This window comes from Mesoplodon bidens, assembly GCF_964165515.1.
Source record: "Mesoplodon bidens genome assembly, chromosome: 2".
Taxonomy (NCBI): Eukaryota; Metazoa; Chordata; class Mammalia; order Artiodactyla; family Ziphiidae; genus Mesoplodon; species Mesoplodon bidens.
This window is the reverse complement of record NC_138177.1, coordinates 2398581-2426232: the sequence shown is the minus strand read 5'-3', so window position 1 is coordinate 2426232 and position 27652 is coordinate 2398581. Positions and strand designations below refer to the sequence as shown.

The window sequence follows — 27652 nt, the reverse complement described above, 5'->3', positions numbered from 1 at the left end:
TCCATGACTGGGACGACGATGAGATTCTGGCGTGGCTGCGGGCAGTGTCCCAACAAGAAAACCTAGCCAGTCTGAAGGCACAGTACACAGACGCCTGCCTCAGGCAAGAGGTGATGGAGACCCAGGAACCGGAGACGTTTCCCGACCCCCTCCTCCTCCTGTCCCCTGGTGCCACCCCATCTTCTGTGGCGTTCTTCCTTCTTGTCCTTTGACCACCTACTCTCTACTCTCCCTCCTTCCCTCCCTGCTCGCCTCCAGCTGACCCGCCCTCGCACCCCCTCTCATCCCTGCCACCTCCATCACCTGTCTCTCGAGCAGCAGGTGTGCTTTGTTGCCCCCTACCTGGCAGCATCCCTGTGTTCCTCAGGGGGCTTGGGCAGGGATGCCCAGCAGGCACCAGAGATGAACCACTGGGCAGCCAGGCAACCCCAGAGGAGAAATATCTAGACAGAGCTCAGTTTCCTTACCCTCTGTTCCTCCCAGGATCAGACAGCTTGACATCCTCCCTCATACACCGAGATGCCAGGGAGGTGGGGGCAGGAAGTAGGAAATCCCAGTTCTCAATACCCCCAAAATGTCTGAGCCTGCAGTGTCGATTTGTTCCCCTTATTAAAATGTCTTTTTATCTTATGAAAACAGTAGGCCAGTTATTTTATAGAATGTCCCTCATTTGGATCTATCTAACGCGTCTACTTGATGGATTCAAGTTATACAAACCTGGCGGGACGACCACAGAAGAGGTGCTGTGTTTTCAGTGTGGGTTGTGTCAGGGGCACACGATGTCCGTTCAGTTGTTGATGCAGACTTTGATCACTTGCTTCAGGCAGTATCTGCCACTTCTTTCCGCTATAAAGTTATTATTTTCCATCTTTAATTAAGAAGCAATTCATGAGGAGATAATTTGAAATACCCTGTTCATCAAACCCACCAATTTAGCATCCAAAATGATTCTTGCTTGAATCAGTTGTTATCCCATTTATTTTATCCCATTTTTAGTTGGTATTCTACTACAAGGAAGAGTTTTCCCTTCTTTTTCTTTCACATACTTATTCATTTATTTGTTTACATCAGGGTGGACATTCTTGTTTTATTCAGTGGGTTATAATCTTTTATTGTCATTATTTATTTTGATGTTCAGATTGTCTCAGATTTGGTCAATGGGATCTCCTTCTGGCTGAATCCTGTGACCTTTTGACATGGTCCCATCATTTGTTAGCTTTCGCACACACACGCACACACACACACACACGCACACACACACACGTTCTGAGCTGATCTTGCAGTTTTCCTGCTCCAGCCCGGGAGGAAACAGCCATTTCTGGAGGAGTCTTGGTTTGTTTTAATGGGACGCGTATTAGAAACTGAGATATAGGTGCGAGGCTTATTGCCGCTGGGATTTAGCAGACAGAGCTAGGAAACACGCATGTGCAGATGTGACATGCAGCTACAGCTGCTTCTCTCTCGGTCACAGATACATGCCAACCACAATGTGTCCACACTGACACTTCCCATCTCAGTCCAGCCCCACAGAGCTCGCTCTGACCCCGCCTTTCCATGTTTCTTACTGCCCTTGTCTCTGATAAACCAGGCTCTGGTTTGGGGTTTGGGGTTTCTTTGCGATGTGAAGAGTTGTGAGGACCTGGAGCTCAGGAGAGGTCCCTGTGGCTCTCTGGGCAGGGAGAGGAGTGGAGGAGGTGACTTCAGCAAGTCTTGGGTGCGGGGAGGGAGCAGGGGCACTACCTTAGCTGGCGTCTTCCTTGAAGGCCAGGCTCAGTTTATGTACTTTACCTTGTACATTCTTAAATATTTGAGTGCCTACTGTGTTCCAGGCACTGTTCTAGGTGCTGTGACGGAGGACAGGAAAGTATCCCGCTCTCCTTGAGGCTGGGTTGTAGTGGGAGGGGGTCGAAATAGGCTAACCTAAATATTATGGGATAGTAGTAATTGAAACAGGACGACTGCGTAGGGTCAGGGAAGGTGTGTATGGGAGATGACCGCTGACTGAGCTCCCGATGGGAAGGGCCGACCGCAGGAGGAGGGTGAGGGGCCGGGGAGTAGCTGGTGCCCAGGCCCCGAGGGACAGACGTGGCACCCTGTAGTGTCTGCGGTGTGGTGGGCCCAGAGGTGGAGGAACTTGAAGTCAAGGGCAGCCACGGCTGCACACCTGTGCAGGCTGTGGAGCCTGAACTCAGGACAGACGGTTCCTGCGCTCACGGTCCCGGGTCAAGGAAGACACAGCTTTTAAATCCAAAGCCCCGGTTTTCCCCACTCTGTCATGCTGCCTCCTGCTGGTAGTGAATGTCGGTTAACTGAAAAAGGGTTGGTTTTGAGAGGGATACTATTGCAGAAGAGTGGCCTAGGGGGGAAAACTCAGGTTTTTCAAAGCAGGTACAGGAGTAAATTAGGATTACTAGTACAGAATCTGGGAGTTGAGGGGAAATTTGAAATCTGGTGGGAGTCCCTTTAGGACAAGACTAATGACTAAAATAAAAAAAAATAATAACATTTTCATTCATCAAGTATTTATTTCGTGCTTGCCATGTATCAGGCATAAGATGCTACGGTTTGTATTATGGGGAGTAATTATGGTCCTTGCCCTCTGGTCATGTAGGAGGTACTCTTGTTTTTTTAGTTAATCTTTATTGGAGTATAGTTGCTTTACAACGTTGTGTTAGTTTCTGCTCTACAGCAAAGTGAATCAGCTCTACGTATACATATATCCCCTCTTTTTTGGATTTCTGTGAGGTACTCATTTTAGTACATCCTTGTCAACAGTGGGTTTAAAAATTATTTGCCATTTTGATAGGCAGAGTCTCATTGTAACTTTCTTTGATTACCGGTACTATGATTTTTTAAAAAAAATGTTAACTGACCATTTTTGTGTCTTTTGGTTAATTTAGAGTTCCAGGTGTAGGGCTTACTTTTACTTGGAGTTTTTGAAACTCACAAATTCTGTCTTAGTAATTGCCTTGGACATAATTTTTAGTTGTGGAAAATAAGGCAGTGTTCCCATGGTTGAGTGGTGATATCTCTGAATTGCGTTCCCCTTGTACCCCCTGACCGTTCACTGTTCTAAGGAAATCTGTGTCATTTGCTGGTGTATGGATGCAACTAGTACTAACTCAGCTTTATAGAAAAGTGCCTTGAGCAAGACTGTTTCTGTGCCCTCTGCGTGTGCCCAAGCATTTCAGGTGATTGTTAATTTCAAAGCTTAGCTCTAGTCAGGATTTATGATAACACAAGTAAGGTAGGTTCTTGCTTAAGTCCTGGTGCACAAGAAAAACTTGTCTCATCCTTTGCAATTCTGGGAATGGAGTTTCAGTTTCTTGAAGTATTAATTTCTTACCTTCTTGTACTCTGGAGGTGAGGGGGAGGGTGAAACCTCTTATCTTTGATTTTGCCTGTTTATTTTCTAATACGTGGTTTCAGTTCATTTGTTTTAAAAATGTGATACAACTCCAAACTGTTTTCTAAAAAATGATAGTCTTGTACTGTTGGCAAAATGATAGACATTTTCAAAGTCTTCTTTTAAGCATATTTAGTTCTTGAAGACTTGTTCTTAAAAGTGACCTACTTTACAATACTCAGTATGCAGTTTTGCATTCTTTTGGGGTGGAATAATCTGTTTTTGTCATATTCTTGAAACATTCGTTGACTTGCTGTGGATCCCTTCCCTTTTCCTTGCATTGAGATCTTTTTGAAACTTACATTTTCATCACTTAGATTTGTGGGTTCGTCGTAATAAAATGAAAATAGCCCCTAAGCCATATGTTTTCCACCTTCCAGCTTGTTGATCCTGGCAAACCATTGTTATTTTTGAATCTGTTTAGCTACAAGGTTTAGAGCTAAGACTCTGCATTTATCAGCTATGTGTCCTTGGGCAAGGTAACCTTTCTTGAGTTCCTTATCTGTAAAATAGGGACAAGAGGGTTGTTAGTGTTGAACGACAGAATGCATGTTTGTGACAGTGCCCGCGCATAAAGGCCCTTACGAGGTATTATACATTCCTAATATTTTCCTGTGTATTGTCTGATTTGACAGTTCCACCAAGTTGTAATAAACATCATGTGTGAGAATGGACGTAAAAGCCGTAAATAAATGTAAGCGGATGTACAGGTGTGGTGAAGTTTGTAATCCTGATCATGAGCAGTCACTTTTCTTTGCACAGCTGATGTTTAGGTACCAAGTCACCTGCATTAGTCACTTTTTATTGTTATAGGGGAAAACATCTATTATGTATACATTTTATAATAATTATCTTAAAATCAAATAATTTCCCTTTTAAATTTGCTCTCCGAGTAGCTTCCATTTAGCTCCTGTGATACTAAAATTTAAGTGGGTGCCAGCACCGTGTCCTGTAGATTACAACGGAGCTCGTGGATCACGCTGAGGCAGCTACTGAGTTTAAGGCTGGCTCACTACTGGTTAATGCCGCTATGAAGGAAGGGAAGTGTTTTCAGTTATTAAATGAGGATGATATTTTTAGATGTCTCCAAAATCCCCAATTGGTACATCTACGCTTGACCTCTTTCCGGAGTCCTGTATTCCCAGCTGCTTTTTGGATATTTCCACTTGGATATTTTTGCTGTTGTTTCAAACTCAGCGTATGTAAAGCTAAGTTTATGATCTTGCTTCTGGAGTTGATGCTTCCTCTGATTTTCTTTTCTCTTTTATTTTTTAAATTTTAAATTTATTTATTTATTTTTGGCTGCGTTGGGTCTTTCTTGCTGCGTGCGGGCTTTCTCTAGTTGCGGCGAGCGGGGGCTACTCTTCATTGCGGTGTGCGGGCTTCTCACTGCGGTGGCTTCTCTTGTTGCGGAGCATGGGCTCTAGGCGCGCGGGCTTCAGGAGTTGTGGCACAGAGGCTCAGTAGTTGTGGCTCGCGGGCTCTAGAGCGCAGGCTCAGTAGTTGTGGTGCACAGGCGTAATTGCTCCACGGCATGTGGGATCTTCGCAGACCAGGGCTCGAACCCGTGTTCCCTGCATTGGCAGGCGGATTCTTAACCACTGCGCCACCAGGGAAGCCCCTTGATCATTTATTGCTTAGTGTTGTCTCCAGTTTCTGAATTGCTGTCTGTCTAGATTATTTGTAGACTACTGGCTCCTGGAGGGTAAGGATTATTTCTAAATCCTTGAATTCCCCAGAACCAAACTCATATATAAAGGGAACGTGCCATCATTATGATACTATTATTTGTTGAAAATATTTTTCTAAATGATAGGACCTGTCAAAAACTTGAAGGTAAAATTGCTACGTTGTATATTAATATCGCGAGAACACCTTTTGGGAGGCTGACGTTGCTGAGCGCTGTGGCATCGCCGGGCTCACGCTGAAGCTGCCTGTTCAGGAGGCTCCTCGAAGCCCTGTGGGCTGCGGGTGGCCCCGAACCCTCATTCTCCGGAGCAGGCGGGCGGGGGCCTGGCTGGTGTCGGGCCAGAGCTGCCAGGTTCTGTGACTGTGGCTCTACGCCAGCTTCCTGCTCAGATGCCCGCCTTTCCTCGTGGGGGACGGCGCCCGGCCTTGCCTGGCGTTCTTCCCCGGGGGGATGGCCTGGCCGCCAGAGAGAAACTCAGAGGCCGTCCCGTCGCCCAGCTGCCCTGTCTGTCTCCCTCGGAGGGAGCAGCTGGGTGCCCAGGAAGGCTTTTTGGGGTGGGGGGTGGGGTCGGCGGGAAGGCGGAGGAAACAGGGCTTCCCGGTGTGCGGGACTTGTAAGGGTGGTTCTCCGTGAACCGCAGCTGTAGCTGCCGCTCAGCAGCCTCCGCGGGCCCGCAGGAAGGGAGAGGCCAGCGGCGGGCGGAGGCGGAGGGACGGCTCGCAGTGGGCGGGTTCTAATTGGCAGCCGGCGAGCTGGGCAGCTTTGGGCAAGGGATTTTATACTCCCAGGCGTCGAGGCCTAGCGTTCCCCGGAAATAGCTGTTATCGCGCGTTTCCTGGTTGAGCGCCTGAATGAGCGGATTCGCTGGAATGGGCTTTTCGGAGCCTTTTAGCTGGCTCTCTGTGTTGCAGCGTGCACGTGGGGAGACTTTCCGCAGACTCCCCGGACTCAGCAGACGTCTCTCCTGGATCGCTTGGTAGTCGCTTTTGAGAACATACTCGGAACCGTATCCTCTGTAAAGGAAAATTCTCTCTCCTTCTCGTTGCAGATTACCTGCCAAGGTCGAATAAATCATCTTTTCAGTTACAGCGTTATTGTTATTTTTAGAAGGAATCTTAACTTTTAAGACATGAATAATTATTAGATAAACTGTGTTTCTTTTATAAAAATCTTGTAAGAAATCGTTTCCCCTTAATCTTTGTAGAAAATGTGCCAGAGGAGCTTCGCGAGCCGTTTTACACAGATCAGTACGACCAGGAGCACATCAAGCCGCCGGTTGTTAACTTGCTTCTCTCGGCTGAACTGTACTGTCGCGCCGGGAGCCTCATTCTCAAGAGCGACGCCGCCAAACCCCTTCTGGGCCACGATGCTGTCATGCAGGCTTTAGCACAGAAAGGTCTGTATGTCACCGACCAAGAAAAATTGGTAACAGAACGAGATCTCCACAAGAAACCCATACAGATGGTGAGTCTTTATACACCCAGGATTATTTTGTTTCAAGCGCGTACGTTTGTGAATTGTATTCTGATACGGAGGGACATAGGTTTTACAATTGCATTGTCATCTCTGCCTAGAGTTTAAAAAATACCTTTTTTTCTTACAAGCCTCATTTTCAGATTAAGGAAGATTTTTTAAAATTGAAGTATAGTCGATTTACAGTGTTGTGTTTCAGGTGTTTAGCAAAGTGAACAAATGAAGGAAGATTTTAATAAACTATTTTGGAACGTTTGGTGCTATAATAATACCTGGGAGAAACAATTACATAATTTCCAACGAAAGTAAAGTGATTATTTTTTTTGATGTAAGAACTTTTTTCCATCATAGAGACTAGAAGAGATGTAAAGTGCATCCTTTTATTCTCATTAGGAAAGAGACGGGATTTGTAAGTGTTCATGTACAAGCTTGAATGACATGACCTCTTGGTAAATGTCTGTACATCAGATACTTGAGTTTATTTAACAACTTGAATTCGTTCTTGTGGAAAACACACAACGAAGGGCTCTGCGCTGGCTTGGGACTAGCAGGCAGGCCTCTCTCATGATAGTCTCTGGAGACACACAGATGCTGAGGTTCATCGTATGCTGCTTCAATCTGCGGTACCGCTTTAGCTCAGGTTTACAAAACCCTGGGCATCGTCGAGAATGGCATTAGAACAGCGGATTCGCACATTTAATTAAATCATGCTCTTGTATGGGACATTCCTTACTTCGGAGGAAGGAGAGAGATATACAAGAAGAATATATGAAATTTTGAAATTGAAGAATTTCAAAGAATGAACGAAAAGTAGTTTACCAAAAATAGTGCTGAAAGAGATGATTGACCCACTTCTGCTTTCTGCCTATTTTCCTTCTTAAAAAAAAAACACGGTTACTTTCAAGAAATGGGGAATAATGTCTCAAGAAAAATTTAATGAATTTAGTAATAGATTTATAATAGAATTATTAAGGAAAACTAAGAGTGTTTATTATCAGATGTGAGATTTTCACCTCTCACTGACGGCTTCAAGTCCACCTTGCGGGTTCCCCCGATCGTTGTGCACCTGTCCCTGTGCACGTCATACACGTGAATGGCGTGCCAGCACCAGGGCTGAGCAGGCTCTACTCAGGTGTCCCCACAGGTGCTCACCGCCACCTCTCTACAGTCGCTGCGCTAGTGGGATGCTCCTGCTCTGATTATTTTTACTTGCATCGTTCAGGCCAAATCGATGGTTACAAAGCACGTCCGCGACGTTGAGTCTGTGTCTGTGTTTGCTCAGTACCCGTTCTTTCAGGTACCAGAGATACACGTCACGTGACCTGTCCTTCTAGCATCAGAGGAGGTTATCGATTTTAGATCCTCCTTAATAAGAGTGAAACAAACTTCCCACATTTTCTTCATTATTTTTCCTAGTGCAGCTTGTGTGTGTGAAGATACAGGTTTGGCAGACGACTGATCGCATTCCCGTCAGGTTTCTTTCACTCTGTATCGATCCTGCTATTAAATCTGCCTCAGTAGATGAGATTTAAGGAACGTGATGTAAATGATATGACCTCTGGTTCTCTGGGTCTGGCTTCTGTCTGTGGGCCTCAGACACTCATCACCTTCACCCTTGCAGTGCCACACCTACTGATCTGTGTTTTAATTGTATACTTTCAGTTTTTCTTACAGTCTGATTTAAAGTTTTCCAGTTGCTGTGAAATTTTGATTGATGATGCTGTACCATAACTATTTTTCTAAGACCTATGTGAGAAAATTTCTCAGAGTACTAGTAAAAACTTTGTTTCCTGAGAAACTGTTTGGTCTGGTTTTCGAGTAGTAAGAATCAGTTTCCTGCCTTGTCCTGCTTTTTGAGAAGTATAGTGAAAACTGGTCTGTTTAACTGTACTGAATATATTGACCCCTACCACACTTCCCACCTCTAAATTATCTTGGTATGTTTGAGATCTTTTATTTCTGTATGCTGCGTCACAGCCTTTTGGGGGAAAGAAGTGTGTGCTGGTAGGAGAAATATCACTCTAAGGCAAGTTTGACTAACCAGATTTTATTAACTTGCGGTGGGTGGGGATTGAAAGCAGTGCCTTTTTTTAAAAATGAGAACACCCGTTGGAGAGCATATGCTTTCTATCACAGTGCTTTTAAAGACAGATTTTGAGAGTATAGCCTTTTAAGTGTCTTCTTCTATATTTATATCCATGGGCAAGTATTTTCAGGCATTATGTTTCAAAGCCAGTTAATAGTTATGATGTATTAAAGTTTATTCAGCACCTAATCATTATCTGTCAGATTGCTAGACGGGGTTGTAGAGTTGTGGTCTGCCCGATGGCTGTCACACATATGTGAGTAAAGGACAGATGTGAACCAGGCACAGCTGCAGGGCTGGGAGCACAGGCTCTGAGAGCTGACACTAACACGTGAGTCAGCGTTCAACGTACGGCGAGTTGTGTGCATTAAAACCACGGGGGAGCACCTTCAACCAGAAGTGTGTTCTGACCCAGATCAGGTTAGCTGTCAGATTGTTTGTCAGCACAAATACTGGTATGTAGGATGGCTTGAAAAGCGAGGGGCTTGTACAGCAAATGGAGCCAGCTGTTAAGAATGATACCTTTTGAACCTTCCTGCCCAGCAAAGTGACGTTGCACGTGGATTGTGTTCGGTATCACCAGGTTGGGCTGGGGGGATTTGATCCATGTCAGAAAATCTTAAATTCATAGCACTTTAGAGCCAGGAAGAGCATTAGAGATCAGAAACCAGTGTGTAGTAGAAAACTTCCCAATCCGGAGGAGCCTGGGGAACACGAGTCCGTGGGAACTTTGAACACAGACCCCCCCCCCCCGGCCCCCAAGGCAGAGCTGGTAGCATAGAGCCTTTCGAGGGGGGGTCAGGACACGTATTTCCAAACCGGTGCTCACGGTGATTCGTATGATGAGAATGGGGTCTGGGAAATATGATCTAATCCAGAGTCATGTCAACGATGTGAAACGTAGAATTTAGAGAGGTTAAGTGATTTGCCTAGGGTAGCACTGTTATTTAGTAGCAAAAGTAGAATTGTAATCTGAATGAGCTAAAACTGTGACTTTCTAATTTAGAGTGCTGTAAGTGGAAGCAGATTTGAGCACTTAAAACATTTGGACTCATACTATCTAAACCGTAGACTGCTTATGAATCAAACTGTTGGTCGTAACTCAGCGTTCCAGCCATGTTTGTATATGTAGGAAATAAGAGTTGATATGTATAAAACGCCACTAAAGTAAATGTATATCGTATGTGTGATATGAAACAAGGAGATCGATTTTCATATTTGATTTATAAAATAACGTTTATTATTTAATCAGATTTTGTTTTGGAACAGTCATCATCATATAACAAAAATTTTATTTTGAAGTGCTTTCTTTTAACGAGTAATAACAAGATTTAATACTCTGCTTAATTAATGGAAATTAAAGTGGGCTGATAAACCATTTGATAAGTAAGGTATACAATGTTCTCTCAGTGAACTGTCAGGATTGGTATAAGGGATGTTTTCGGATATTCAGAAAACATAAGCTAAAAAGTTAGTATGTCTCCCTGCTACTGGCCATTACACTGCTTTGTAGTAGTGGCAGGCCAGTGAAGTGTGTCTAGAACACAGAAAGATGACGGAAATATTTGTTTACCCTCAAGGACATTCCTGTAGGTAAAGAAGTGTTACTTCATTTTATTACGTTCTGTGGTGTGTGCATTCACCTGACCACTGACACCTCCACTTGAATGACGTGGAACTTAGAATCCAGTGAGGAAGAAGATTGGAAAAAATGCTAATTAGCATGAAACAAGTGCTCTAAGTGTGAGTTTAAGCAATAGGCATTGGGAACGTACAGATGGGCGTGATGGTTTCTGCCGGGGAGGATGAGGAAAGGCTTCAGAGGGTGAATGATTAATGGGGTTTCAGTGCTTGGGAGAAGGGGTGCGTGACAGAAGTGACTGGCCTGAAGGAATTCTCGACCCAAGTTTGAACTGAAAGCGTATATGTCACTAATTACAGTGTTGCCTGTGTGGAGGCATAAATGTGAGATGAGGCTAAAAGATAGGGTGGGCGTCCTAGATGGTGAGGAGGCTGTGAGCCGAAGTGGAGGGTCTGCAGCTTTTTTTGTGGTTACAGGATCATGGAATAAGTTTTCGTACAGTTTTTCTGGGGTTTTTGTCAGTGGTGGTGGTGGTAGTGGTGGTTTGTTGCCTTTTTTTTTTCCCAACCTGCGTCAAGCAAACAAAACATGGCAAAACACTGTGAAGCACTTTGTGTACTGATTTGCTTATATCCATCTGTATACATGTTCACGCACCATCCCACCTGGAAGCCCTTTTGGTTTAGCTTACTCTGTGCCAGGCAGTGTGCCTCCACGTTTCATCCCCCGTCTCACATAATTTAAATCTTACAACAATCCTTAGAGGAAAGTGTATGGTCCCCGCTGTACGGCTGAGGAAGCTGAGGCTTTGAGAACGCGGCCACCGGCCACGGAGCCAGCGCGGGGAGGGGCGGAGGCGGGATTCAGGCCCGCTCTGCTGCGGCTGGGCTGGCTCTAGTTTCCTCTTTGCCTGGGTCCGGGAAGTCCTGGGGGGCGGGCGGACGGGAGCGGGAGCGGGAGCGGGTGGGAGGAGAGAGGGGCTGTGGGCGGGAGGGAGCAGCGCCGTGTGCCCCTGGAAGCCTGCGCAGCCCTCGGCCCAGGCTTCTGCTCCTGCAGCCTCGCGTGAAGGGCTGCGGACGGAGGGCGGGTGCAGCAGAGCTGTGATCGGGTCTTCCTGGGGGGTGGTTTAAGACTGTGCGTGGTGACCCCCCGGTTACCCCCGATTCTGCTGGGCACACGGAAAGCGCGGAGCGGACGAGCCGCGCGGGGGGGAGCATCGTGCAGTCCTTCTTCCTCCTGTTTCCTTCCCTGCCTCCCTGCCAACTGCCAGCACACTGGTCCGGTCAGCAGCTGCTCTTGGGATTTCCTTGGCACCTCTGTCCCTGGAACTCGGGGTCCTGTACCCATGCAGAAGCTTTAAAAAATCTTTTCCCGTGTAAGAAGGTTAAAAATTGCACTTTAGAGGAAAAGGATTATATAAACGTAACATTATAGTAGTGGTTGAGAACGTACTTATTTCTAGTCACCCTTGTGTAAAAATGCCTTACAAACTTATGAGCTGAGCTTGTCTGTGAAAAATTATTTTAAATTCTCAGCCATTGTTGAGCGGGGTTTTTTCTTCATGCAGAGTGCCGCGTCTTTCTGTTTCCCATGGATCATGTACCTAGTTTGGGCTCCATTAGTATTTCGAGGTAACATATACGCCTCAGTTACAAAGTCACAGTATCTTTTGATATCTTAACAACCCGTGTTTATTGTGTTTGAGTTTATTTGTAACAGTTATTTAGAACTCCATATTACTTTCTCATAGAAATAACTTGACGACTGGTGCTTATTTTACCAGATGATCTCACAGTAACCTTTATATTTATAATAAAACTGAAGTCAGTCAGGCCGTTTATTAACTTATTCAGTTTAGTTACGGAGCTTCTGTCGTGTACTCTGTATTACCTGCTGTGATGAAACAGAGTCCCTGTCCTTCAGTGGCTCACTTTCTACTGGAGATTATGGAAACCTAAGCACACTGTAGTACGCACGTTTCAGGAGTTTAGAGGCACCAAACTCAGTCCTAATCTTGGTCTGAGTCTTGACGGCTCTGAAGGGGTTGCCAGGTGGGCACAGAAGCGCCTGTTGTAGGTGGTGCGTGAGTGCCAAGGGTGTGAGAGCCGTGTGCACCATCACAGCTTTAGCCCAGGCTACGTGTCGGGGCCGATGAGAACCGAGGCCAGACCGTTGGATGGGGACAGGGCACGGATGAGCTTCTGTGTCCCCCAAGTGTCACTTCATCCGGGAAGTGATGGAGCTTTAAACCAGGGAGGAGGGCATCAGACTTGTGTTACAGTCACTCTGCCGTGGGAGAGACACCGCTGGAGGCGGTGGAATTTCAGGAGAAGCGTTTTTGAGGTGGAATTGAGATGATTTTTTTAAAACATCTGTCCCTACCCCCCACCCTTCCCCCTGGTAACCATAAGTTCCTTCTCTAAGTCTATGAGCCTGTTTCTGTTTTGTAAATAAGGTCATTTGTATCATTTTTTTTAGATTCCACATGTAAGTGATATCATATGGTATTTGTCTTTCTCTGTCTGACTGACTTCACTTAGTGTGATAATCTTCAGGTCCATCCCTGTTGCTGCAAGTGGCATTAGTTCACTTTTTAATGGCTGAGTAATATTCCATTGTATATCTGTACCACATCTTCTTTATCCATTTCTCTGTTGATAGACACTTAGGTTGCTTCCATGTCTTGGCTATTGTAAACAGTGCTGCAGTGAACATTGGGGTGCATGTATCCTTTTGAACCAAGTTTTTCTCCAGATATATATGCCCATGAGTGGGATTGCTGGGTCATATGGTAATTCTGTTTTTAGTTTTTTAAGGAACCTCCATACTGTTCTCCATAGTGACTGTATCAGTTTACATTCCCACCAACAGTGTAGGAGGGTTCCCTTTTCTCCACATCCTCTCCAGCATTTATTGTTTGTAGATTTTTTTGATGATGGCCATTCTGACCTGTGTGAAGTGATACCTCACTGTAGTTTAAATATGCATTTCTCTAATAATTAGTAATGTTAAGCATCTTTTCATGTGCCTCTTGGCCATCTGTATGTCTTCTTTGGAGAAACGTCTCTTTAGGTCATCTGCCCATTTTTTGATTGGGTATTTGTTTTTTTTGGTATTGAGACGTATGAGTTGTTTGAAATTTTTGAAGACTAATCCCTTATAGGTTGCATTCTTTGCAAATATTTTCTCCCATTCTGTGGGTTGTCTTTTTGCTTTGTTTATGGTTTCCTTTGCTGTGCTAAAGCTTTTGAGTTTAATTGGGTCCCATTTGTTTATTTTTACTTCCATTACTCTGGGAGATGGATCGAAAAATATATTGCTGCGATTTATGTCAGAGAGTGTTTGGCCTATGTTTTCCTCTAACAGTTTTACGGTATCAGGTCTTACGTTTAGGTATTTAATCCATTTTGAGTTTATTTTTGTGTGTGGTGTTAAAGAGCATTCTAATTTCATTTTTTGACATGTAGCTCTTCAGTTTTCCCAGCACTGTTTATTGAAGAGACTCTCTTTCCTCCATTTAATAGTCTTGCCTCGTTTGTTGTAGATTAATTGACCGTAAGTGTATGGGTTTATTTCTGTGCTTTCTGTCCTGTTCTTTCTGTCCATTGATCTATATGTTGATTTTTGTGCCAGTACCACACTGTTTTGATGACTGTAGCTTTGTAATATAGTCTGAAGTCAGGTCCTCAGTTGGGAAATGAAGAAGAGAACCTAGGATAAGGACTGGCCAAAAGATTTTAGCCCTTATATCAACTCCAAGTAATTAATTGTTGGCCAACTGCTAGAAGCTGGGAAAACCAGCTCTCTGGTTGCGCTTCATTCTGGGAGCCTCAGGGTCTAGATTTTAGCTTCCCATCCTCTGTTGCTTCTGGTGGTTTTGAATACTGATACTTTTACCTAATAGGTTAAAAAAACAAAATAAGTAAAGGGACAGCCTTTTAGTTTAAAAATCTTGAGCTGATGGTCGTATGTCTTATTTTTGGTCAGAAAGATAAAGGTTACTCTAAGTCTCGTCTTAAGCTTCTCTTTTCTTCTTAGCACCTATTAAAAAACATAGGGATGTATGTAAGTGAAAGTGGGTCTTTGTTGTACTAAGGAATGGAGTAAGATTGATAAGCATTTTGTTAGAAATGTCTGGTTTTTTAGTTTGTTATGTTACACTTACGTTGTTAGCAAGAAGGTGGATGGGAATTCACTTCTTTAATGTACTTACTGAGTTCCCACTATGTACTCTAGGCTAGGCGTTGGTGATGAAGTCTATGGTCTCTGCCCCAAAGAGACCTGGAGACCTGAGGTGAGGAGTCACATGGATTGAAGGATCTGTAATGTGAAAATGGGATAGGACCGAACGTGGAGAGTTGTGGGGATGAAGTCAGGTATGAGGAGAGTTGAACATACTTTACAGATGTTAATTATCCATGCAATATGTGATACAGGTGTTAGTATCACTGTTTTATAGATGAGGAAACTGATACTCCAGAAGGTGAGTTAACTTGCCCAAGGCCAGACAGGTAAGAAACGCTGATGCTCGGGCTTAGCTTGTATCTGCTGACTCCCAAGCCCATGCTCATCCCGTTTACACGTATGGCCTTCCAAAAACCCTAACACACACACACACAAAACCCTAGTATTTCTGTAGTGCTTAACAGCTTATAAAGCATTTACACTTTTTTTTTTTTTTTTTTTTTGGTAACAACTAGGAAAAGTAAATAGGGCAGTGATTACCATCTCTTTTTATAACAAGTAAGGAAACTTTATGGATGGATGTTGTTAGTACTTGTTCAGTTCCTACTGGAACCGGCGTGCAAAGAGGCAGTGCACAGATGGTGATTGTGTAGCCAGTTGGTGACAGAACAGTGACAGGCTCGGGCCTCCCTGACTCCTGACCCAGTGCTTGTTCTGCACATACACTGTGCTGCCATCCTTGTTCCTGTCCTTGTGGATTTTATTCTGCATGGATTCTGGGGAGGCCGGCAGAGAATGCCAGCATGAAGCAGGATGTGCCACAGTGAGAGGGTGTGCAGCAGACACACGGAGTGGTGAGAGGAGTGGGCGAGGAACCCCAAGAGCAGGGCAGGTCGGCGGGAAGGAGAGTTGTTCTGGTCGCCCAAGCGAGGGGCTGTCTTAGTCTCTTCAGGCTGCTGTAACAGAATCCCACAGACTCCGTGGTTTATGAACAAGCGAAATTTATCCCCCCCAGTTCTGGAGGCTGGGAAGGCCAAGGTCAAGGAGTCAGCAAGGTCGGGTTTTGGTGCAGGCCTTTTCTGGGTTGTAGGCTGCCAGTTTCCCGCTGTGACCTCACGTGGGGGAACAGGCAGGGAGCTCTCCGGAGCCTCTCTTACAAGGGCACAAATCCTGTTCACAAGGACCCCACCTCAGGACCTGACCACCTCCCAGAGGCCCCGCCTCCTCGTGCCATCACCTGGGGCTTTAGGGTTCAGCATAGGAGTTTTGGGGGAACACAGACATTGAGATCACAGCAGGTACTCTTCTTACATAGGGACGTCTCATTTAGTGACAGCTGACGTATGAAGATACAGACTTTTAAAAATAGAGTGATTCACTTTGCAAAATAATTTTTAAATTCTATAAATGCTTTACACCAGGATTTATTTTTACAACATTGCTTTGGAGAAATATGACTTTCAATAACCCAAGTTTCTAAGAATACGTGAAATGAAAAATATCGTCCTTATTATAATGTGCAATGTAATGTTCATTATTTTAAAAGACTGGCTCTTACATACAGTCTCCTTTATCTGTTGAAAACATATTTTATACTTTATCCTTTAGCACAGTCTCCTTTATCTGTTGAAAACATATTTTATATTTCTCATTTTTCCCCAGCTTTATTGATAAAACTTGCATATATTTAAGGTATACAATTTAATGTTTTAATGTACACATACACTATGTATACTGATCATATCGAACCAAATATTATGCCTAGTACATAGTGCTTAAAAATGAAATGTTAATTTCTGGCCATAAAAATCAGATGTTTTAGACAAGTTGGGATGGTGGAGAGTTTGTTTCCGCAGAGACCATGTCTGCACTCCCTCCCTGCTGTTGCTGGTTTATCCAGGGGTTAGGCTGCCTGATGTAGGAGGGCCGATTGCATTGTGCGGTGAGAAACTCACAGCACTGTGGTGGAAGGCGAGGCCGAGCTTGCAGGTGCCCTGCCGAGGCCCCGGAGCCCTTCGGTTTCTGTCCTTCCTGAGGCCACTGGTCCAGCGCTCCCAGAGTCTGCGCACTGCTTCAGTGTCCCCGTCAGTAAGTCCCAGTTGTTGTTTAAATTAGTGTAATTAATTCAACAGACTCCGTTGCCTGCCATTAAAAGAAACATAGCTAAACATTAAATAAAGAAGCCACTCATTTCCCTTTATTTCCAGGTGAGGACAGATTTAACCGTGAAAGTAAAGTTTTAGAGCGAAAAGAGACCATCACAACCATCTGGCCTGGAGTTTTGAAATTCTCTTGACTAAGACTCACAGTTAGAAATACATTCTGCCTCAGGACCCACGCCTGGTCTAGCTAGATAAACACATGTGACAGTTATCCTTGTAACTTGATATTTTTCCTGTTCTATTTGGAAAAAATGTGGACTGCAATTGACTGAACCTACTTCACGCGTGACCATGAGTGGGGCATAAACCCACGTTTAAAATTGCTTGTTTAATTAAGTTTTTTTTAATAGGGAAGAATGGTGAAATGAGAGTGTTGGTACTGAAAACTAAATAACCATACTCATGTTTTTCTTAAAAATGTATTCTAATATACAAGTTACCAACGTGTATCTTTTAATGAAAAGAACTGTGGGAATAGAGTTTGTATGTGGACTTGCCTCCTTAAGATTTATGTTACCTAGGGACTTCCCTGGCAGTCCAGGGGTTAGGATGCAGCGTTTTCTACTACCGTGGGCCCAGATTCAATCCCTGGTCTGGGAACTAAGATCCCACAAGCCACACAGTAAGGCATAAAAATATATGTCTATATCTGTATCTATCTATCTATCTTATCTAATTTCTTTGGTATACTGCTGCCAGATTAATTTTCCTGAAATAACACTTTGATATCTGTCTTATTTTCCAATTAAAAATCTTTAATCATTTTATTTGACTTGAAATGCAGTATACATTACGGATTCAGATGCGTATTCTTTTAAAAAAAATTGACTTTCAGAGCTAGTGTCTAAAGTGTGGTGTAACAAATTCAAACTTCGTCTGTAAACTAGAGAATTCACTTGTAAATAATGAAAGTTTTATTCTTTCTTTTTGTAATCTCATCTCCATAACATCTTCAAAGTAGCAAAAGCTAAGATACTTAGGAAGTGGTCTGATATTACAGACCTACCAGCAGTACTTTTTGATGATTATTGAAGGTGAAGTAAACGCATATTAACTAGGACTTTTCATCTTTTAAAAAGAGAAGAAAGAGAACTATCTATTCATTGTAGGTTACTAAACTTACGTAGGTAGTACTGTAGAGGATGATTTTCCTTTATATGACATACAGCATTAGTATCTTATAATTGGAGAACCAAGATTGAGCTGTTTTAGCAGGTTTGGTGTAGAAATGCGGATTTTTCTAATCTGCACGTTTACAGCCCAGTGCTGTCTAGTGGTGCACGGTCCCAGCAGTGGTTCGCAGCCACCGACACCCCAGTCTGGGTGGAACAGATTGATCCCCCATCCCCATCTCCATGATACCGACCCATTTTTGTAGCTTGGTAGATTGTAGTAGTTTAGCCGATTGTTTTTAATTAATGTCAGTAATAAGATTTAAAGAAGGAAAATAGATGATCATTTAAAAACTTTACCAAAAAAAAAAAAAACTTTACAGACTGTCCCATTCGAATGCTTGCCTGTGTTTAGACACCTGGATAAATGAGCTTCTGTAATGGGGGAAAAGAAAATCTTTGTAATACTCGGTTTCTTCTGAGCTCGCAGTGTCCTGTGGTTGAAAAGAGGGTTTTAATGAGCTGGGTTACAAAGTGAGCTGTGTGACAAAGCTGTCCCTGGGGCCTGTCTTTTCAGGAAGCTCTTATATACTTTCAGGGATCTAAGAATGCTGATTATTGTTCTCCTGAAGCTAAAATATTTAGTTTGTGGTAAACAGTCCAACTAGTAAACAGATTAAAAAGGTAACTTTAGGGAGTGATGAGGACTGTGAAGCAGATAAAAGCGGCATGATGTGACGGAGCGATCGAGGGAATCGTATGCGTGTCCATCCTGGATAGAATGGTTGGGGCAGCCTGGCGTGTGAGGGTGAGCAGAGGTCTCCTTGAGGGTTCAGTTAGGCCGAGATAAGGGGGAGAGCATCGCTGACAGAGGGAGCCTCAAAATAAATCAGCTTCACGTCTGGATGGTAAAGTTCCTGCTAAGAGTTTCCCGGATGAAACATGTTCAGGAACTTGAAATTTTAGGGCCACATTTATTTGACTTGTAATTTGTACAGTATGAACTACTTGATTCATTCAGTAATCCTGGTTGAGAATTACTGTGGGCCTAGGCGATAGGAGACAGTGATGAGAAGACGGAGCAAGCCTTGCTTTCACAGAGCTAATGTTTTAGTAGCAAAGGTGAGCAATGAAAAGCCAAACAAATTGTAATAACTGCAGATAGTAGTAAATGCTCTGAAGAAAATGAATCAAAAAGAAAGAGGTAGAGGGAGTGAAGAATGCTCTTTTCATAGGAGGTGGTCAGGGAAGCCTTGTCTAGAGAGTTGACATTTGAACTGAGACCTAAATACAGAAAGAAGCAGCATGTGTGACATCTGGGAAAAGAACAATCCAGGGAAAAGGGACAGCAAGCTAAAGGCCTGGATGTCTGTTTCAGGAACTGAAAGAAGGCCACTGAGGTTGGTCATGAGCAAGATGATGAGTGATGTTGAGCATCTTTTCATGATGCCTCTTGGCCAGATTCTCCATATGTCTTCTTTGGAAAAATGTCTATTCAGGTCCTCTGCCCATTTTTAAATTTTTTTTTTTTTGGTTGCTTTTTTTGGTCTTTTTTTTTTTGGCTTTGTTTTGTTTTTGATTTGAGTTGTATGAGTTCTTTGTATATTTTGGGTATTAGCCCCTTATCATTTGCAGATACCTTTTCCCATTCAGTAGGTGGCCTTTTTGTTTTGTTGACGGTTTCCTTCACTGTGCAAAAGCTTTTAAGTTTGATGAGGTCCCATTGGTTTATTTTTGCTTTTCTTTCCCTTGCCTGAGAAGACAGATCCAGAAAAAGATCGCTAAGACCAGGGTCAAAGAGTTTTCTGCCTGTATTTTCTTCTAGGAGTTCAGGTCTTACATTTTAGGTCTTTAAATGATTTTGAGGTTTATTTTTGTGTATGATGTGAGAAAATGTTGTTCTAATTTTATTCTTTTACCCGTAGCTGTCCAGTTTTCCCAGCACCACTCATCGAAGAGACTGTCTTTCCTCCACTGTATTTCTTGCCTCCTTTGTTGTAGATTAATTGACCGTAGGTGTGTGGGTTTATTTCTGGGCTCTCTGTTCTGTTCCATTGATCTATATGTCTGTTTTTGTGTCAGTACCGTACTGTTTTGATGGCAGTATAGTATAGTCTGAAGTCAAGGATCGTGACACCTCCAGTTTTGTTCTTTTTTCTCACAATTGCTTTGGCTGGAGTCCATTTCTTATCAATATTTCTCTTTCCTGGGTATGGACTAAAGGGAAGGATGTGAGGGCTTAGAAGAGAGAGTGTATTTCCTTTTCCTTAAGCCAATTTTATGATTAAAACGGTTTAGATTTTTTTTTTTTTTTTTTGGTCTGGATGATAAAGCTACTTCAGAAAAACACTTAAAACTAATTGGAAAAGCAGTGGTGGAAAATCTTGGATAATACTCTGGAAGGAAATAGAATATTGTATTTATCTCCTTTTTTTTTTTTTTTTTTTTTGCGGTACGCGGGCCTCTCCCTGTTGTGGCCTCTCCCGTTGCGGAGCACAGGCTCCGGACGCGCAGGCTCAGCGGCCACGGCTCACGGGCCCAGCCACTCCGCGGCATGTGGGATCTTCCCGGACCGGGGCACGAACCCGTGTCCCCTGCATCGGCAGGCGGACTCTCAACCACTGCGCCACCAGGGAAGCCCGTATCTCCATTTTTTTCTTACAGTGTTTTATTTTTATTGAGATACAACTGACATAGCACATTGTATTAGTTTTAGGTGTACAGCATAATGATAGGTGTTTATATTGCAGTAGGTTCAGTTTTATCCCTACTGTGAAGCTTTTTGTTGTCTCTGTTTGGGAGATGACGATGGAGAGAGAGTACTGATCCTCCACACAACCAACGGCTTTATCTGCTAACGCTTTTTTCTTTTTCTTTCTTTTTTTCTTTTTTTAACTCTATAGAAGTCATTTTTTTAGAAAGAGTGAATCACAGAGTTCAGCTTATTTTTGTATGCTGGAGCCAAAATGAAATTCCTCAGATAAAGTTCTAAATAGGGAAGAGCCGTTTCCTACTTCGCAGTTCTCCGTCCAGCCGACAGAGTGCGCTTTTTGTGCAGAATCAGCTCCACAAAATCAGGGCTGTGTTGATCATGTTGTGTTCCCAGCTCCTGGCCCAGAGAAGATGCTGCCGCAGTGAAGGAAGAAGAGATGTTAGTGCATATTTAAATTAAGAATTAAATCTATTTTGAAAGAGAAGTCATTCAGAATTACAACTGAGAGAGTGGTAGAGATGCGGTTTTTGGTTTTGTTTGCCTACAGATGTGAATAGCGTGAGCTGTGATTATTCATGACACGACACTCATGTTTACTGAGCTTCCAGATGAGGTCTTCTGGGGGAGGGAGGCCCTGAGAATCTAATTAAGTGATGAGATTGTTGGCTTTCTACTTCACCATTTTAATATAGTAAGTGTCTGTCTGCTTTCAGATGATCAGCTGATGGTCATGTGTTTGTTGACTTCCCTCTCCACCTCTGCTTTCTGTATCCAGCTGTGCTGTTTAAAACTTCACAATTCATATTTCAAATCACCAGGATGTACATTTTAAATGTCTTAACAATTTTATGTCAGCAATACCTCAGTGAAGCTGAAATGTTAAAAAAATTCACATTAATTAATTCTGTTTATAACACAGAATTAATTAATGCATTTTTACCAGTTTGTTTTCATGAAGTGAAGTATGCTTGAGATATAATTAGGTCTATTAATACCAAGGATATATTTTAGAAACTAAATCCAGTTACAGTAGATTTTAGGTTGTTGCTCAGATTCTTTCATTATATAGTTACGTGGTATTTCTCTAGAAATATTTTAATTATAAAGTAACTTCAGAGTTTTATTGCATTTGGCCAGAGCCATTTTTTGGTAAGAGCAGATTAAATCCAAGGAGTCGTTGACCCCCTAGCTTCTGCCTGGTTGCTTAGCCCAAGATGGTAAATGAAGCCAATGAGAGTCTCTGCTTCAGAAATCTGAACAAACCATGGAAGGAATTTGCTTGTTAGCAGATTGAGAAACTAAGCAGAGAGTCCTGAGGAGGGAGAGTTAGGGCTGGGAAGGCATGGCAGACGGTGGAGTTAGGGGCAGGGAGAGCGCCTGGAAAGGGTCATAACCATCTTTCCACATTGATGAATATAGACCCATGCCATCATTTTTCAAGACTGTACAATACTCTGTGGTGTGAAAAGACCATAATTTATTTGCCCAGTTCCTTGATGGATGTTTAGAACCTCCCTGCACTGAAAGGTTTGTAAGTATAACAATGACATGACCAGAGTTCCATGCTTAAAACATAGAAATAAGAGACTGTGTAACTAAGACCGAGCAGGCTGAGTGCATATTGTAGTGACCTTTACTGAGGTAGGGAAAAGGGGAGAGGAGGAATTGCAGTGCGGGAAATGGCCATGCTACAGTGGACAGAGGCTTCACTTTGGGATGGGTTAGGTTTAAGACACCTTCAGGACATCCAGGAAGAGATGCCCGTTGAGGTGTGTGCTGAAAATAGAGATTTGGGAATCACCTGAGTAGTCCTGGATAGTTGAAGCCATGGGATTGAGATGACTAGGGAGGGCATGTTTCAGAGGAAAGAGAGAAGGTTAGGAATGGAATTGTTAGAAGCAACAAATATTTAAGTAATGCACAGAAGACACTGTGGAGAACAGACAAAGGTGTAGGATGAAAAACTGAACATTTCTTGATAGTATCAAGAGTCTTCTTGTTCTGATGACATCTGTTTTTCTGAATGATTTTTATCCTCATTTTGCTCGGTAATTATTTTTTGGTCTTATATCCCAGACTGGGAAAGTATTTAAACCTGTCTGTTTAATATGTAGAACATCATGATATATTAAGAATGATCTCATAGATTTTTCTAAAGTAGTTTTGAAAAAAAAACCTTAAAAGTTTCCTTTAAAAAAATGATGAGGCATATAGGTTCAGAAATGCTTTGGGAGTTTTGACATTTTATTAATTGCAGTATGGTGCGCTGGTACCACTTGTTTATACTCAGCTTTTCCTTCCCATCTTTGGCAGAATTGATGCCACACCACTGGTTTCCATATACCTATAAGAACGTTACTGAAGAAAGCCTGAAAATATAAGGAAAACTGATTTTTTTTCTATCTTTCTTTCATTAAACAGCATTGTTATTGATAAATAATAGCATTATTTCTTGAATTTTTTAATGATCTAAATTAGAATTTAGACTTGGATAATGTCAGTACTTAATGGGTCATTAAAAATTAATGTTTTCAAGGAGTTACGTTTGTTACGGTCTACCAAAATTATAGTGGTGGCATTTTATGTGGACAGTAAGGTATTGTATTACCAGCTCAGAGGGTTAACAGAAAAACTTGATAGTCTTTTGATCTCTTTACACATTTCTTCACCTTAGAATGAACATAGGGGAGATTTGACAGTTTTACTGTAGGTAGGAGCATTTCTTAAGAGTCACCAGGTTAGTTTGGGGGTCTCATGACTGCCAGCATCTGTTCTAAGTGCACTGGCTCCTATACATATTTAGATGCCGTTCACGTAAGCTTTCCTGCCAGTTACCTAGTGAGGTACCTCCCAGATCTACAGCTCTTTACCTCTGGCCAGTATCTATGTGTAGAGGCCGTGATGCCGGCCTCGGTGAAGTTTGGTGTCTTAGTTCTGCCGCTGTGGCATGTTTGTCTCGGCACTGCTTGCCAACAGGCCTTCATCTGGAAGGAAATGGTGACCTCTACTTGGAGGGTTGGAGGAAAGGTGTTCCTACTTCTTACTTTGCTGTTTGAGTTTCTGCCATAGCTGTGTTCAAATCTTGTGAAATTTTGCCCACTGTTATTCAACTTCAACTTGTCTTTGTAGTTTCTAAAAACCTGGGTGGTCACCTTCCACGTCACCAGGGAGAGACATCATGACCTTCCTTTTTCTCTTCCCCATAGACAGTGCTTGGCAGATGAATCCTGACTGCATGGTGGGCACATCAGGGAACAGCTATGATTGTGTCAGAACTTCGTGTGGTTCACTTTCTTTTTTTTTCTGGTAAAGCTAGTACTGGCAGGTGCATTTTTCATACGTTCCCAGCTGAAAGAAATTTGCTGACAAACTTAACATTCGGGTAATTTTTTGAGTGTTAACTGGAGCTTTTACTGATGGTTATTTTTTTATGATGAAGCATATTTCAGTGTATTTTATGCAACTTGTTTTAGATTTTGAGATTTGAAGCACAGTTTTTGGCTCAGCATCCAGTATGCCTGGAAAACTTTCCAATCTGGAAAGCTATAAAACGCAAACATACTTTGAAGTACACCATATGTGACTGGTTCAGCTATACTAGGAATGTCGCATTGGTTAGCAAATGAAAGGACGTGGCTGTCATTGTACGTTGTTGGCATGAGGTGGCAGCAATTATGTTGAGTGGTGGTGGACGAGCCTGAGCTCGTCAGGCTATAAATGGTCAAAAAATAAGACTTGCCCAGGTCACTATGGTTAGGACGTTTGAAAAACACAGACGTTCTGTACTGAAATCTTGACGTGTTGGATATAATCGTCTCCTTTCGTGGGTTTTCTGTAAAGCAGCGCACGCTTTGTTGTCCCAGTGGTGGTTGTCTTTTCCTGCTTCCGCTGTCTTTGGTGGCTCATTGCAGCCCCACTCTTAGTGGGCCAGGCACACTCCTGATTTCATTCCTTAAAGTAGCGATCCATGTAGCATTTGTTTGGGAAACATAAAAATAAATGATTACGATGAAGTTTGAAGATTATCTTTAGGTAATAAATTATTCTGCAGGCTAATCCCATAGTCATACACTGACTGTCTAATGCCTGAAGTAATAAAACACTACAAATCATTGTGTCGCATAACAGCTTCTAGAGTACTTTCATGTACTTTGGTCTCATTTGATGCCTTGTGGGGTGAGAAATTAAGTATTACCCACATTTAACAGATGAAGAAGAGGACGCTCAGTGAAGTCTGAGTGACTTTCAGGTCATCTTTCTTTTTAAAAATCAGCTTTGTTGAGGCATAATTTAAATGAAGTGTACCTATTTGAAGTAAATAGTCTGAGTTTTGACAAATGTATACACTCATGTAAATACTGCTCCAGTTAAAATATAAAATGTTTTTATTGGCTCCCAGAATCCCTTGGTGCCTCTTTGCTGTCAGCCCCCCATCCGCATCCCACGCTAGATCTCCATCAGTCTCCTTTCTGTCCCTGTAGGTGAGTTTTGCCTGTTCTGGAATTTCATATAGACGAAAGCGTAACGTATGAACTTTTACTTTTTTAATGTATTTTTTTTTTAGAAATGTAGAATTTATTTATATTCACCGTAAAACGGTGTCACATTTTGTACATGGTTACCAGAAGAGAACTAACACTTGGATGACACTATATTGCTGTCAACATTGCTTGTGCTGCAGAGTCGGGAAACACTTACTTTCCCCTTTAAAAAAATTAAAAGCTCAGTTTCCAAAAGGTAGTTTTGCCACTTATTTTCCTGTTTAAGAAGCTGGGAAAATTCTGAAATAAGGGACGAAGGGGTGAAAGGGGAGGAACAGTGCTTCCTTCACTCCCGCCCCCGCTGAAGACGCTCAGCGGGATCTGCAGTTGTTGTCAACGGCTCCTGTTTGAAATGTGTTGGTTCCAAGATCAAGCAAATCAGTAGATGGGAGAGGCCTTAAGTATAGATCTTCAGCGCACAAACAAGGAAGACCAGAAACTATCACCTATTGCTGGCTAACTTATTCGCAAGTTGCCTACATATAAATGTGCACACACAGTAACATGGACTCATTTTCTTTGGGAAAGCTCACCAAATAGAAGGTCTCTTCTAACACGCTCGTAAACAATATTTAATTTCCTTTCCACTTTCAGATCAAGTGGCCACAAATCTGTCCGTTCTCCTAAGTACTGTCCTCCAGTTTTCTTTTCAACCTTGTAGTAGAACAAAACCATAGCAGTACCTTGAGTGATGGGAAATCCATGTTTAAGTGATAGAAGGGAAGGGAGGCGAGGGCGTGAGAAAGCTTATCATGAACACAGTTCGGGGTATTTTCTTGAGAATTACGGTATCAACGAGTTCCAAACACAACTGAGTTCCACAGATGTTTTAGAAGTACTTTTTCCGGTACAAATATGTCATTCAATTCACAATGACACAGTCGTTTTACAAAAGGCAGAATATGTTGAAACTCAGTAAACTACTTAACAGCTCATGAGGCTAATGCAGTAGCAACAACAAAAGCCAAAAGGGCACCGTGGATTCTACCTCTGGCATAAAGAGGTAGAGACAGTCATCCTGTAGAAAAGATTAACAATGAAAAAACAAAAACGGTAAAACAAAACAGTGCACACACCCCCCCCCAAAAAAAGCAAAAAAAAACCCCACCACATTCCATTTCCAAGGGCTAGTTCTGGGAAGCCTGGGTGGCGTTCAGTCTGCTTCCGTGTTGAGATACCCACGGCCCACAGTCATCTTGCTGTACTTCCTCTGTTGCTCTTCCTTAGAGACGTCCTTCACCTAGGCTCTCCTCAGCCCTGCATCCCACGGAAGCTCAGCCAGCCCTCCTTGTTCAGCAATAGCAGGCTTAACCCTAGTAGCAAACTGGACTGCATCTTCTCCTTTCTCTCTGGTCATGGGGGGCGTGTACCACACAGCACAGACAGTGGCCCAGCTGGTCATCACTCAAAGCAGGTAGCTCACCGTGTTGTATTTACTGCTGTTCCAAAATGCATCAGCACACTAAGGATTATACTTAATTGCAGCTGGATGTGTGGTTCCTCCAGTTTTAAAGCTTCCCTTTTAAACATCATGACTGCAGTATCGCTCATGCGAGCTCCTTCAGGACAGATGAGCACACGGGTACTTTTTTCTTATCAGCAATATGTCCTTTTAGTCTGTTGGTAACCAGGTGTCAGTCCTTCATTTCTGAGCGTTCGGACCAGACATGTGGACAGGCCTTGACTATAGCTCTGAATAACTCCCATCCACCATGCATGCACCTGGCCAACCGTGGCGTAGCACCCATCCATCGTCCAGATAAAACATCTACAGGGAGGTATGGTTGCAACACAAATGCCTCCCTTCTGGGGTCTGTACTGCGTGTTATGATAGTGAGTAGTACAGAGACGGCATGAACACAGATCCAGCAGTGGACCAGTTCACTCAGCCGGTATATATATATTTTTTTGCGGTACGCGGGCCTCTCACTGTTGTGGCCTCTCCCGTTGGGGAGCACAGGCTCCGGACGCGCAGACTCAGCGGCCATGGCTCACGGGCCCAGCCGCTCCGCGGCACGTGGGATCTTCCCGGACCGGGGCACGAACCCGTGTCCCCTGCATCGGCAGGTGGACTCTCAACCACTGCGCCACCAGGGGAGCCCCCTGAACATTGATTTTTGTATGTTGCAACCTTGCATTTGTTGCCGGTAGGTTTTTTGTGGAGTAGTCAGAATTCCCTACATGCACAATCCTGTTGTTCATGAATAAACAGACTTACTTCTTCCTGTCCAGTATGTTTGCCTTCTTTTTCCTTCTCTTATTGAACTTCCTGAGATTTCCAGACAATGTTAAATAAAAGTGGTGAGACCAGACATCCTTGTCTTACTCCTGGTCTTAAGGAGAGTGTATTTGGTTCTCATTGTTAAGCATGATGTTATCTGTAGGAATTCTGGATATCTGTAGGATGTTCTTTATCAGGTTTAGGAGGTTCTCTTCTATTCCTGGTTTGCTAAGAATTCTGTGTATGTGTGTGTTTTACATCATGAATAGGTGCTATATTTTGTCAACTGCCTTTTTTGCCTCTGTTGATATGATCATATGGCTTCCTCATTTATTCTGTTAACATGTGAATTACATTGATTGATTCTCAAATATTATACCAGTCTTGAATTCCTGGAGTTAAATTCATTTGGTCATGATGTATTATCTCCTTTATATATTGGTGGATTTCATTTGTTAATATTTTCTCAAGGATATTTGCA

General features: G+C 43.0%; 1 protein-coding gene across 4 annotated transcripts in view; it reads left to right on the top strand.

Annotated features, from left to right (window-relative positions):
• Positions 1–27652, top strand: part of CAMSAP2 (calmodulin regulated spectrin associated protein family member 2) — an 89312-nt gene that overhangs the window by 13447 nt on the left and 48213 nt on the right. For all 4 annotated transcript variants that reach the window (XM_081256195.1, XM_081256194.1, XM_081256197.1 and 1 more), the window contains exon 2: positions 6301–6560. In XM_081256195.1, the coding sequence (XP_081112321.1) occupies positions 6301–6560 (260 nt within the window). The remainder of the gene's footprint in view (positions 1–6300; positions 6561–27652) is intronic.